General features: G+C 38.8%; 1 protein-coding gene across 1 annotated transcript in view; it reads left to right on the top strand.

Moving 5' to 3' along the window:
• Positions 1–128: 128 nt before the first annotated feature.
• SPATA1 (spermatogenesis associated 1) overlaps positions 129–12899 on the top strand; it is a 75287-nt gene continuing 62516 nt past the window's right edge. Inside the window, exons 1-4 of the mRNA XM_069094601.1 lie at positions 129–296; positions 3740–3798; positions 6855–7055; positions 8748–8854. Coding sequence (XP_068950702.1) covers positions 7014–7055; positions 8748–8854 — 149 coding nt within the window. The 5' untranslated portion in view covers positions 129–296; positions 3740–3798; positions 6855–7013. The remainder of the gene's footprint in view (positions 297–3739; positions 3799–6854; positions 7056–8747; positions 8855–12899) is intronic.

Here is a 12899-nt window from a genome sequence, read left to right as displayed (position 1 = left end):
CAAGTACAGCCACTCTCGCAGCGCGCATGCGCCAGATCCTCCACCCGCTCCCACCCCTCCCGGAGCCTCCTCCAGCACCCCTCCCCTCCCGCTCTGCAGCAGGTCCCCGCCCCCCAGGCTCTGGGAGCTGCGGCGCGCGCCGAGCCGGGTGCGCGCTCGGGGCCTCGGGCGGACGGTGGGGCTGGGCGCGCCTTGGGGGTGCGCGCGCGACTGGCTCGACGCCCCAACCCCCTCCTCTTCCTCCGCTGCGCCTTCCTCCCGAGAGAGCGAGCGAGCGACCCAGAGGGAGGGCAGCGGTAAGAGCCCAGGCAGACCCCGACCCCAGGAGACCCAGGGCCTTCCACCAGGAGACCGGCCTGGGACGGCGGGGGGAGGGGCTCTCGTCCTGCAGACCGGGCGACCCCCGACTCCTAGGCCGGAGGGGGCGGGGCGGCGGGCACCTGGGAGGCGGCCAGGCCAGGCAGCCGCCCCTCCTCACCGGGGAAACTGAGGCTGGGGGGGGGGGACTAAGTGCCCCTTCCTCTAGCCCCCTCTGTGTTAGAAGGGGAAACTGAGGCACGGGGCGGAGTGGCCCTTCTCCAGCCCCCTCTGTGACAGAAGGGGAAACTGAGGCACGGGGCGGAGTGGCCCTTCTCCAGCCCCCTCTGTGGTAGAAGGGGAAACTGAGGCACGGGGCAGAGTGTCCCTTCCTCTAGCCCCCTCTGTGGTAGAAGGGGAAACTGAGGCACGGGGCGGAGTGGCCCTTCCTCCAGTACCCCCTGTGACACAAGGGGAAACTGAAGCTCAGAGATTTAGTGGTCATTACTCCAATTTTTTTTTTCCACAAAAGGATACCGAGGCCCAGAGTGAGTGTCAGAGGGCAGATTCAAAGCCAGGTCCTCTGAGAACAAAACCCCTTCTTTTCCCGCTGCGCCCCCCTGCCTCCCCTAACTTGGCCCAGCCCCCATTCTCTCCAGAGGGAGAAGGGCCCCAGGGAGTCATCCAGGCCAGTGGCATCGAACTCCAATAGAGCGAACTCATTCGTTCAGTGTCTCTGACTTAGAAAACCACACGTTACCATTGTCTGTGTCTTCCTGTATTTCTGTTTTACTAAATGTTTCCCAGTTACATTTTTAATCTGGAAACCGTGTGAGCTGTGTGTTTTGACAACTCTGATCCAGTCCTGTCCTCGTATTTTCCATATGAGGAAACTGAGGCTCAGAGTAAATGGTGGAAGTCAGATTCAAGCATTTATCGAGCCCTGACTGTGCCAAGTACTGAGCTAAAACTCAGGACGTGGAGAATCGGAGAAGAACCCTTCTCTCCAGCTCACCTTTGAAACCACTAGGTAGAGTTTGTGAAAAGGACTGTAGGAGAGCGTGGCTTTGGCCGCTGGGGAGGAGGGTCCACGAGGCTTCCTGGAGTAGGTGGGAGTTGAGCCCAGTCATGAAGGAAGGCAGGAAAGCTAAGAGTTGGAAGATGGAGAGTAGAGCATTCCAGAAGTCGGGACAGTAAGTATAAAGCCACTGAAACTTGAATCCACTGAGGCCAGAGAGTAAGTGTGATGGAAGCCAAAGTCACATACAGGCCCGATACTTTAGCCAATGTGCAGCTACCAACCAACCTAATAGACTTTCAGAGCTTGGAGGGACCATAGGGGAACCTGTGTGGTCTTCAGTTTCTTCATCTGTAAAGTGAGAGTAGTTGGTTTAAAACATGGTGTGAAATGTTTGTCCTGGAAATTAACTTGTACATTTGACCAGCTAAACTTTCTTTCTAAATGGTAAAAACTCTGGACAGTGTTTCAACCCACCTAACTTTGTTAAAGTATATTCTTTCATAAAACTCCTGAAATCTAAGTTCACGTAGCTCATACATATGTATTTCTGATTATGTGGCACATTGCTGAAACAAATACATATACTCTTGGTTTATGTCAGAGTTGCCAAACTACAACCCTAATATCCAGGTCCAGCCTTTAGCCTGGTTTTGTGCCCCTTTGAGCTAAGACGGTTTTTTTTTTTAATGTTTTTAAACGCAATAAAACTTTGTAAAAACCATTTTTTTATTTTGGGGATGCAGGGCACAAAAACAGGCAACTGGCTAGATCTGGCTTGTTGGTTATAGTTTGCCAACCCTTGGTCTATAGGTTCTTAACCAGGGATTCACAGTCTGCAATAGATAAATTTCAAGGAGTCCATAAAGTTGGATAGGAAAAAATTGCATCTTTATTTCAATATGATTGGTTTTCTTTGTAATCCATTATATTTTACTTTACATATTTAAAAACATTATTCTGAGAAGGGAACCATAGGCTTTAACAGATTGCTTAAAAGGGTTGGGGAATCCATGACACATAAAAAGTTTCTTAACATCAGGATTAAGTTTTCCACAGTAGACAGTGGTTAAGCTAACTCCACAAACTAGGCTGGACCAGTGCTTGTCATTTCCTTCATGGAAAAGTATAGATTACTATGTAGAATATACTTGAAAATAACTAATTACTTTAGGACAGTCTAGCCCTAAATTTACTTTAGAATTACAAATATGAGTAGTTACATATTTTAAGTATAATTAGTTGAAAAATTGATGTATTATTTGGTTCTTAGTGTATTTAACATAATTTTAAGAACACAGAAATACTCCGAATCACATGCAGAAATACAAAATTTATTGTTTGATTTAATCCAAGATTTGTATAATGTAGTAGTAGTATTTTATGTTTTATATAGCCTGTTCCAGTCATGATAACATACTTTACTGCTTATTAGACTGTATAGGTTAATAAGGTAAAGCACAATGAAGTAAACAGATTTGTTCAACAAATGTTCCTTTTCATAATAAAAATAGTTCCCAAGAATTTACCTATAAAACTAGTATGAATAACAGCAATACAGGTTCCCCAACTAAAGATTCACATACTGACGTAGTTTTACTTATTTTCACGTAGTCTTAATGACATTGGGATCATAATAACTCAATAACAGAGAAATTGGTGCAAAACTGGCCCATCTTAGGTCATGCTCAAGGAGATTGGTTGCAGGGCCTAATTATAATACATATAATCTCAAATACCATGCCATGAAACTCTAGCATAACATCATAAAATAGTTTCATTGGTATATGAATGAATAAATTAATATGAATGAATAAAAATTCATAAAACATTTGTTAAGTGCTTTCTAGTGCAAAGCATTGTGCTATGCTGGGCATACAAGTAGGATGGTAAAACCTCCTCTCAAGGAGCCCACATTCCGATGGGGAAGGTCCATGGTCTTTGGGATAGAGCAGCAAAGCAGACAGTAAGGCCTCGTCTTTCATGTCATCTCCACTATTAAAAACATAATAATTTCTGACGTTGAACTGCTTGTCAGTGCCCAGGACTTTGGGGCCAAGAACATTCTTTTCTGTATCTTTAGTAGCCGTGACTGTAGATCCCATAGGAGTAGCTGTCAGGCTTTGCCTCCTCCATAGGACTTGCTGCCCAGGGTAATGGCTCTAAGGGCTGGGTTGTAAGCAGGACAGTGAGTGACTGGGGAGGGGGTGGAGCTTGCTGCTGTATAGGGCTCCTGTGCTGATGTGTGGATTTGGCATTCCATTTTCAATGAATGAAGCATCACTTGACAGTTGAAGACTGTAGATCAAATTTTCTTTTGAATTTATATTTTCGCTGATTTTTTTTTCATAAAGGCCTTTGTATCTCAGTGTTTATCTGAAAAATTATGGTGAATCTTTTATCTCTTTTGCAATGTGATTTTAGATACCCTATGTGCATCCACAGACCAGTGAAGCAGAAGGACTGTGGTTCTTTCCCTTAAGGTATATATGGCTTGGTATGATCTTTCTCCATGGAATGGGGATGAGTCTTTCCTCCCATCCCTGCATATAAATGCATGCATTGAAATGAACTAATTATGCTATGTTTGTTTGCTTCATGCAAGTCACAGAATCCGAATTATGGAAGAAAAAATGAGATTTGCTTTTATTGGTTATTCTCTCAAATATGACCTACTAATCACTTCAGTTTTTAACTTATTTTGTATTTGTTGATGCCTCAGTGCATTTTCCATTAGTGACAAACTGTTTTTGAATTCTATTACCATTAACAAATGCCCGTTGTTGTGCTATATTACCTTTAGGTGCTCAAAAACTTGTTAATGTAGATTGATAAAAATGATAATATATAATATTATATATGTATATATATAATGTAGTTTTTATTAGTATATTTTGTGCCACTCAAGAGGAGTCCTATATAACATTAGCTTCCTTGTATTTTAAAATTTAAAATTTCTGTCATGATTTTGAATGTAAACATTCTTGGAAATGTTAAATTCTTTTAATGATTATGGAGGTAGGACAGAGTAGACAGTACAGCTGTCCTGAAGTGTTTGAAAAATACAAAAAACTCTGGACTTAAGATTTAAGATAGAACTGTGTTTGTATCATAGCTCTGCCACTTGTTAACTGAGTTTCCTTGGGCAAACCAGTTATCCTCTCCGAGGCTCAGGTTCCTCATATATAAAACTGGTATAATAGGTAACAGCACTTACTGCATAGGTTTCTTTAAAAAAAAAATCACTGATTGAATGTATGTAAAGTACTATGCTGTGTAAACATTAAGGTGCTGTAATAAATGTCAGCTGTTAGTAGGAGTAATCACTTGGAAGAGTTGAATTTATGTATTTTTTATTTTTTTCCTCCTCTTTTCCTCCTTCTTCACCCTTAGGAGAAAAAGAAAAACAAAACCTCTGTAACAAATATGCATGCCCAAGCAAAACCATCTTCCACGTTGGCCACGACCAGAAATATGTCTCCTTTGGCATATTTCATCCATCCCCTTTCTGCCAGGAGCTGGTCAGCATCTTTTGTCATTGGTCTTCTAGAGTCAGTGCTAGTCATTGCATTGGTTAGAGTTCTGAAGTCTTTCAAAGTTGTTCACAACAAAGATAATGTTACTATAAATTGTTCTCTTGACTTTGCTCACTTAACTCTTATCAATTCATGACCTGCTTCTGCTCCACACTGATGGAAACTAACCACTGCATCTGCAGACCTGGACAGTTCCTGGGTCTGTTACCCATGTGGGGTATGTATGTGGTTCCTTGCTTATTGACTACACTATTTGACTGTGAACTATCTGAGAAGAGGGAATAATTTTTGTCATTCTTAGTATCCCCAGAGCTTATCATAGTGCCTGGCATATAGTAGGTGCTTTTTATGCTTGTTGAGTGACTGACAGATTTTCCTAGGTTTCTTTGAAAATGTTCATTTCATCATTCCCATTACATTTATGTGCCATATTTTGTTCATTGCCCAGTTAGTAGATGCTCACTTAGTTTTCACCTCTTTGCTAACACGAAGAGTTGATATACATAAAATATATGTATATATTATATATTTACATATGTTTGTACCTACATACTATATGCTTACACATAGATACCATATATTTATATATTGATCCTTTTCCTCTTTCTTCCTTCTCTTCGGTTGTAGGCCTAATAGTGGTATTTCTGTTCAAGAGGTCTGTACAATTTATTAATTTGTAGGGGAACTTTTCCTAACTGCTTTCCAGAATGTCTATAAAAATTTATAGTACTTATTTTCCTGTTGCTTCTCTAACATTTTCAAATGGTCCCATTTTGAACTTTAGCATAGGTAGATGATTTGATTTGATTTGCACAGTGATTTGTGTTATATCAAGCTAGACAAGTTCAGGAGTTTCTATAATAACCCAAGAAGTTAATCAATCACTACTATCCTAAAGATGAAATTCTTAAAGCTATACCCTGTTCCAGGATTATAGCACTATTAAGTTATGCAGACCGTAAATAACTTTTCTAATGTTGTACAAGCAGTTGAAAGTATAAAGAACTTCCTAGAATCATCCATATGGTTTCTTTATCAGTAAGAAGCTGCCTAGGTGTAGTGCTCCTTGGTAACTTCTTTCATGGAGAACAAATTCATTACTTAGCTTTCATCATTAATGGTGATCTTATATCCTGACAAAATTCAGGGTTGTTAAATCTCATCTGAAACAGTCACTCCTTTTTGTAGATGTAAAGGAATCTGTGCCTGGATAGAAATTCATGTGTTGAGATTCTGATAATATCATTCCTGACAGTCATCTGTACAAACTTAAATTTTCCACCAACGAAGTCTGTTTTAAGTAAACTATCACACAGTTTCTTGTTTGATGAAAATCAGGGAAGATGAATTGCTCTGAATATTAAATCAATTCTTTATCATGTCCTAATAAAGAAATTTATTAGATCATTTGGTGATAATTGTAAAGAACATGTTTTCCCTCCATATGAATTGACAGCTCTACTCACTAGGTACTTTTCATTTAGTATAGATGATTTTTCTGCATTCTAAAGTTCTAGTTTTAAACTAATTTTAAAATCTTTTTCTCAGTTTTATTTTAAGATAAGTTTATTAATATCTTTTGTTTTAAATTTCCCTCTATATATTTCCCACTTAGTTGTTCCAGAGAGTCATCCTATATTAAAAATTTTTTTTTAATTTTTTTAAGAAAAAGAAGAGGAAAATAGCAAAACTGATCAATATATTGAAAAAAATGACAATATATGCAAAGTTCCCAAACTTATAGGCCTTTCTTCCAACCTCTGAAAAGCAATGGGGGATGGGTGTTTTCATGTATCTCTTCTTTGGGATCAAGCTTGTTTTTTCAGATTTTGCAACACTCATTTTTAATTATTTTCTGGTTGTTATTGGAAACATTTATGTTGTTGTAGTTATTGTATATATGGTTTTCTTGGTTCTGCTTGCTTTGTATCAGTTCATGTAAGCCTTTCCATGCTTCTCTGTATTTGCATTATTTATCATCTTACATTTCTTTTCTTTTTTAGCAGGCATTTACATGACTTGAAGATAAAAAATGAATGGAATGCTGTCATTAGTTCACCTAGTAGATCTGTATTATGACCCCTATTATTAAGTAATGCTTAAATGAAAAAGAAGACCACCAAGAAGCAATCAGAAGTAATTGTTACCTTACTCAGGCATCGATGACTACGTCATTCAATCCAAGTCGACCTTCTTCACCGGAGGTAAAAAATTCTTTTTTGTATGAAAAACCTTTTAAACCTGCTTCATCAGCATTTTTTAAATTGGTGTTTATGAAAGACAAGTATAGATTATGTAAAGAGTTCTCAATAACTTATCACTGAAAATTTGATATTGTTCATTTACATTATAAATTTGTTTCTGAGCCACAAAAATGTATGGATTGACTACAGTTTCTTTATAATGGTTATCCATTCATTTATAGAACATATTGTGGATAATAAGACAAACTAATTTTGAATTTGGCCACAGTATGTCATCAAAAGTATTAAAGCAATTTATTTAATTTAGAAATGGTATTTGTGTCACATATTGATTTCATTTAGCATGGCTTTATCTCAAGGACAATGTTAACAAATACTATTAGAAAAATATTAAATTGTATACAAATCAAAATTTTAAAGTTTTGAAAAGCTTTAGTACTTAGGTAATAATTTTTTTTAACATTTTGATTTTCAATGTGTGACAAATGTCAATCTTATTATTTGACTCACTTTTTAAAAAGAATAATTGTTTTTGTTTGTAGTCATTTTAATATCTTATCTATTCACTGGATAGTATATTATATATAGTCATATATAGTACATCATAACAAAATGTATAAATAATGTCATAACAAAACACCAATAGAGATACATGTATAACTAGCAGTATGAAGAGGCACCACCTAACTTTTAAACACCCCCATTTGCAGTTCTGGGGATGAAAGTGGGCTCCCTCAAGTGCCCTGGAGAGCAAGATTTGTCCCTTACATTACTTTTGAGACCCTTTTTCTATATGACCCTTTCTTTCTACCAAGGTACTCTCAGTCCCCTTTCCTGTGTGCTCTTTTCCACGTACTCAAAACCAAGGATGGCATAGGTTTATGGAAACACTAAATTTTCTTTTTTTTTTGAATGATTAAAAGTGAAAACATTTATCAGTCATTTCAGTTCAGGGAACCCTTTTGCCTATAGAAAAAATGTCACAAATGTTGCTTAAATTCTCAGCCCAACTCAGACCTCTAGGACAAGTGTTCTTAACATATTTTTGTGTGTGTCCAGGACCGTTTTTAATCTGGTAGAACCTATGAACTTCTCAGAATAATGTTTCTAAGTGTATAAAAGGAAACACATAGGTTACATAGGAAACTGATTATATTGAAATACAGTTATCAAGATGTTTGTTTTTTAATTTACAAGCCCTCTGAAATCTATCCATGTACACCTTGAGAGTCTACAAATCTAGGATTAACTACCCTTGCTCTAGAGATTTTTCAGCCCATACTATAGCCAAAGTATAGTACCATTTCAGTTATTGTTTGAGTTAAATGAATTTTATGTGTAGATATGTAAGCCTAATTACTGTTTGTAAGATCACTAATTTGAATAAATGTAGTCCAACTTCTGAAACAAGAAACTTAATGAATCTTTGTAGCATGCACTATTTGAGAGTTGGAGATTGTCTTTACTGAATGTAGTTAAAATCCCTTTACAATGTGAAGGGCACTTTTTAAAAGTTCTTCATTTTTTGTTTCCATTTAGCATAAGGGACGTACATGTTTAGAAAATTACATATTTATGTCAGACCTTTTGATTAAAATCTCAATTCTTTAACATTGATATTTGTTTTATTTCAATGTAATTAAAATGTGCTTAAAATACTCTTATCTGACAAACTCTTCTCAATTTATTCAGTTGGTGGAGCTTCATGTTTTTTATGTCCCTGAAGGATCATGGAACTATAAGCTAAATACCATTTCAATAGAAGTAGTCACTAAATTTATTTCAGCTGGATTTATAAGGCAAGTATTTTTAAAGTCATGTAGAAATGTGTTCAGTAAAGTAACCTGCTGTCCTTCCCCTTCATCTCCTCTTTCCCCCTCTCCCTTTCCTTTTCCTAAAATTTCCTTCAAGTAAGAATGGGAGTGGACCACCTCCCACCACGGGCTGGACTCAATCCCTGGCCTAATGCATAGCATGGACTGTGGGAAATGGTGTTTCTCTTGGCATAGGGTTGCAATCTAGGGAATAATTTTTTCCTTGATGAGCTGCTGTGGTTAAACATTTAAGAGGTTAATCATCTAAGAACATTTGAAGAGCTGCAAACATTAATCAATCCATTTAAAAAATTTTTTCAATTCTTTAAATATTAACTAATTAATTATTAGGTGCTAGACACTAAGGATACAAAACTAAACAAAACCAAATAATCCCTGGCCTTCAGAAGCTTTCATTTTACTAGGAAGTACATCAAACTCACATCGAGGTAGATTCCAGCTTATTTGAGGAGGCATAGCCTGATAAGAGCAAGAGTAAAATAAAGACTGCTGATTACTGAGGCTGGGACTCCTGGGTTAATCTGTGAAAGGAGATAGAGATTCTGGGAGGTGGATTTGAGGAGGTACTTCCTCCCCAGGCCTGGTGGGGTCAGTCTGTAGAAAAGCACAAAGATAGAGAAGGAGCACCCTTGAATCCATATAGTTTTTTATTTTTCATCCATATAAACTTCATTTTCACTGACTGATTTTGTTGTTGCTGTTTTTGTTATATATAGGGACTCTTTTAATTTATTGAAAAAAACACTAATTGCATAAAGGACAAGAAAATGAAATAGTTATGTTATTTCCCAATATAGGAAGGACCATTCTAAATTGTTAGATCATCAGTTGTTATTTTAAAAGGTAGTCAATAAAAATATCACTAATTATACAAAAGAAACAAAACAGAACAAAATACACACACACACAATAGCCCCTGACCTTCAGAAGCTTGCATTTTACAGGGAAATATTCCATATTCATGATAGGTAGATTCCAGCTAATTTGAGGAGACTGTACTTTAACAAGGTAGTGACAAGTGAAGTTTACCTCCAGCACTTAATGAGGTGCTATTGAGACTTCCTTTATCTCTTTTTGTCCCAAGGAGATCTGATTCTTTACCTTTAGGCATGACGACAGTGAGTAGTTAGTTATCCACTGTAGCTGGTGTTAGACCTAGGGTCGTGGCAGGAACTTTGGGTCACTGAGGAAATTCTATGAGACATAGTTGTAATTTAAGTTGGATCTGTGGTTACTCCAGTGATCAAAAGAATGAATAGGCTGTCTGTGTGTTGAAATACGATTCAGTTCAGTAATCATATGTGACTGACGTGGTGCTAAGTAAGACCTGGGGATACAGTTGATACAAGGAAAGATAGTCTTTCCCCTCAAGGACTTACAATCCAGTGGGGGGTGGGACTGGCACTACACACAGAGAGGCAGGAAAGGAGTAGGGGGAGACCAGAGGGTATTTTCTTCCTTGGAGCAGAAACACAGTGCAGGGGGCTGAGGGTCCAATTTCTGGCCATTATAAAGGAAGGCACTGAGAGGAGTTTGGTGTTCCATCCTCCTGTCCTCCAGTCAGATGGGAGAGGAAGCTATGGGAGGTGCTGTCATTCAAGTCTTGAGTTACCAAGCCTGGTGGTCAGTTTAGAAGTGAACTTATCCTGGGAGGAGCATCTTGTTTGGTGGTGTTGAAACCAGGTAGAATAGCAGATTCAAAGTGGAATGAGAAACCATAGGAGCTGCTAGGAGCCTAGTCATGAACCAAAACTGAATCAAAATAAAAGTTAGGATAATATAGGAAACATGGCTGCAGAAGTAGATCAGGATGAAGATAATCTTGGACAGATGAATTATAGTACGAGAGATGTGCTTTAGGGCAGCTAGGTGGTGCGGTGGATAGGAAGAATCAGGAAGACTTGAGTTAAATCTGGCCTCAGACACTAGCTGTGTGGCCCTGGGCAAGTCACTTAACCCTGTTTGTCTCAATTTCCTCATCTGTAAAATGTGCTAGAGAAGGAAATGATAAACTACTGCAGTATATTTGCCAAGAAAACTCCAAATGGGGCCACAAAGAGTCAGACATGACTGAAACAACTGAACAACAAAAAGATGTACTTTTTGTGTCCACAACCCCAGATGAAGTAAAAACAAAAGGAGCTACTTAACAAAACTGGTGTTCCATTCCATCTTCCAGGTGGGTTACCTGGGCTGTGGGGCAAAGGATCATTGGCTGAATTCTTCAGCCAACATTGGACTTGGGGATTGTTACTAGCTCCTAAACATAATCTTCTAATTTACGGCTTTCTTAATTGATCAAGTGTTATATCTGATATCACCAATTAATGTGACCCAGTGCTCTATAAGAACCAGAGAAAGTTGGTGGTTATTGTGATTGAAACTTGAGTTCTGGGTAAATTTTACTTTACAATGACAAATAGAATGGAGAATGGATTTTCAGTGGATTGGGAAGTTACAGCTGAAAGAGTATGAGTCTTAAGCCCTGTGTGATGGTAACTGGACAGAAGGTATAAGCCTCCATCTTTCTTGAGAGTTGAAGCAGAGACTTGAAGTGGACGGCCTACTATATAAGGATTCCTGTGAGACCTGGCAGCAATTGTTATATATTTGTAGTTTGCCTCCACTATATGGTCTATAAATCAGATGAGGCAGCTTCCAGCTTCCCCCAGATAGTTTTATGCCCTATAGACATTGGGGCATGCAGTAGTGTCTAGGAAAAACCTGAGGTGAAATCATAATTTTTGAGAAGGGGGACTTTCTAGGAATTATGGACAGTATATATCCACTAAAATTTTCTGATTCCTCATCCTGGATGGATGTGACTTTGAACCCTTGAAGCCCTTTGAAGCCCTGCTAGCCAAGTACAAGTCCTGACAGATTCTACCAAGCTAGAAAGACATTAAGGGCGGTAGGAGTGGCAGTGACTTATAGCCAGGGAGATCAAAAGGCCTTGTGTAGCTGCTTACACCAGAAGTGAACTTGGAAAGGAGCTAGGCATTCCAAGAGTCAGATGTGAGGAAGGAGAAACATGGGTGACAGCTGACATAGACAGGTGATTGGATGCCCTACCCAAGGAATAGAGACAATGGGAATAAGGTGAGACAGATCTGGAAAGGTTCATTGTCAGTGTCAGAAAGAGGAGTTTTCTATTTTACTCCAAAGGCAATAGGGAGCCACCGAAGTTTATTGACCAGGGTAGTGATGTGTTATACATGTGCTTTAGGGAGATGATTTTATCAACTGTCAGGATCTCTTTGAGTGAGGAGAAATCTAAGGCAATTAGGAGGCTATTGTAATAATCCATATGAAAGGTTAAGAGGCCCCAACATAGGGGGATAGTCATGTGAGCAGAGAGAAGGGAATGGTTACAGTTTTGTGAAGAAAGCATGAGCAAGACTTGGGAGAAGGTTACTGTGGGAAATGGAAGGGGGAGTAAGAGAAAGTGAGCCAGGAGCAACTACGAAGTTATGAACATGAGCAGCTTAATTTTGACAGGAATAGGGAAGTTAGGGAAAGACAATGAGTTCCATTTTGTACATATGGAGTTTGAGATAATCTATGGAATACGGAGATAGAGATGTTTACTAGGCAGTTGGTGATGCAAGATTGGAGTTCAGGAGATATGAGGGTAGCTTGTGTAGATCTGGGAGTCGTTTACAGAGAGATAATGATTGAACTCCCAGGATCTGAAGAGATGGGCCATTGACAGAGTGTAAAGAGAGAAGAGTAGAGAGCCCAAGACAGAACCCTAGGGTATGTCTGTGTTTAGAGAGCAGGACATAAATGATGATCTAACCAAAGACATTTTAAGAAGAAGTAGTTAAATAGGTAGGAGGAGAACCTGGAGTTTAGTTTTGTGAAAACCCAGGGAGGAAAGAGTATCCAGAAGCAGAGTGAGCATTATCAGGGGCTGTAAAGAGGCCAAAAGATATGATTATAGAGAAAAGTTATTATATTTCATGATTAGGAGATCATTGGCAGCCTTTAATTGTGAAGATTCAGAAAA

The sequence above is a fragment of the Petaurus breviceps genome, unplaced genomic scaffold, assembly GCF_028583685.1.
Source record: "Petaurus breviceps papuanus isolate PSGF00001 unplaced genomic scaffold, PetGlider_PUasm1.0 220, whole genome shotgun sequence".
NCBI lineage: Eukaryota > Metazoa > Chordata > Mammalia > Diprotodontia > Petauridae > Petaurus > Petaurus breviceps.
This window is presented reverse-complemented; position numbering and strand designations above follow the sequence as displayed.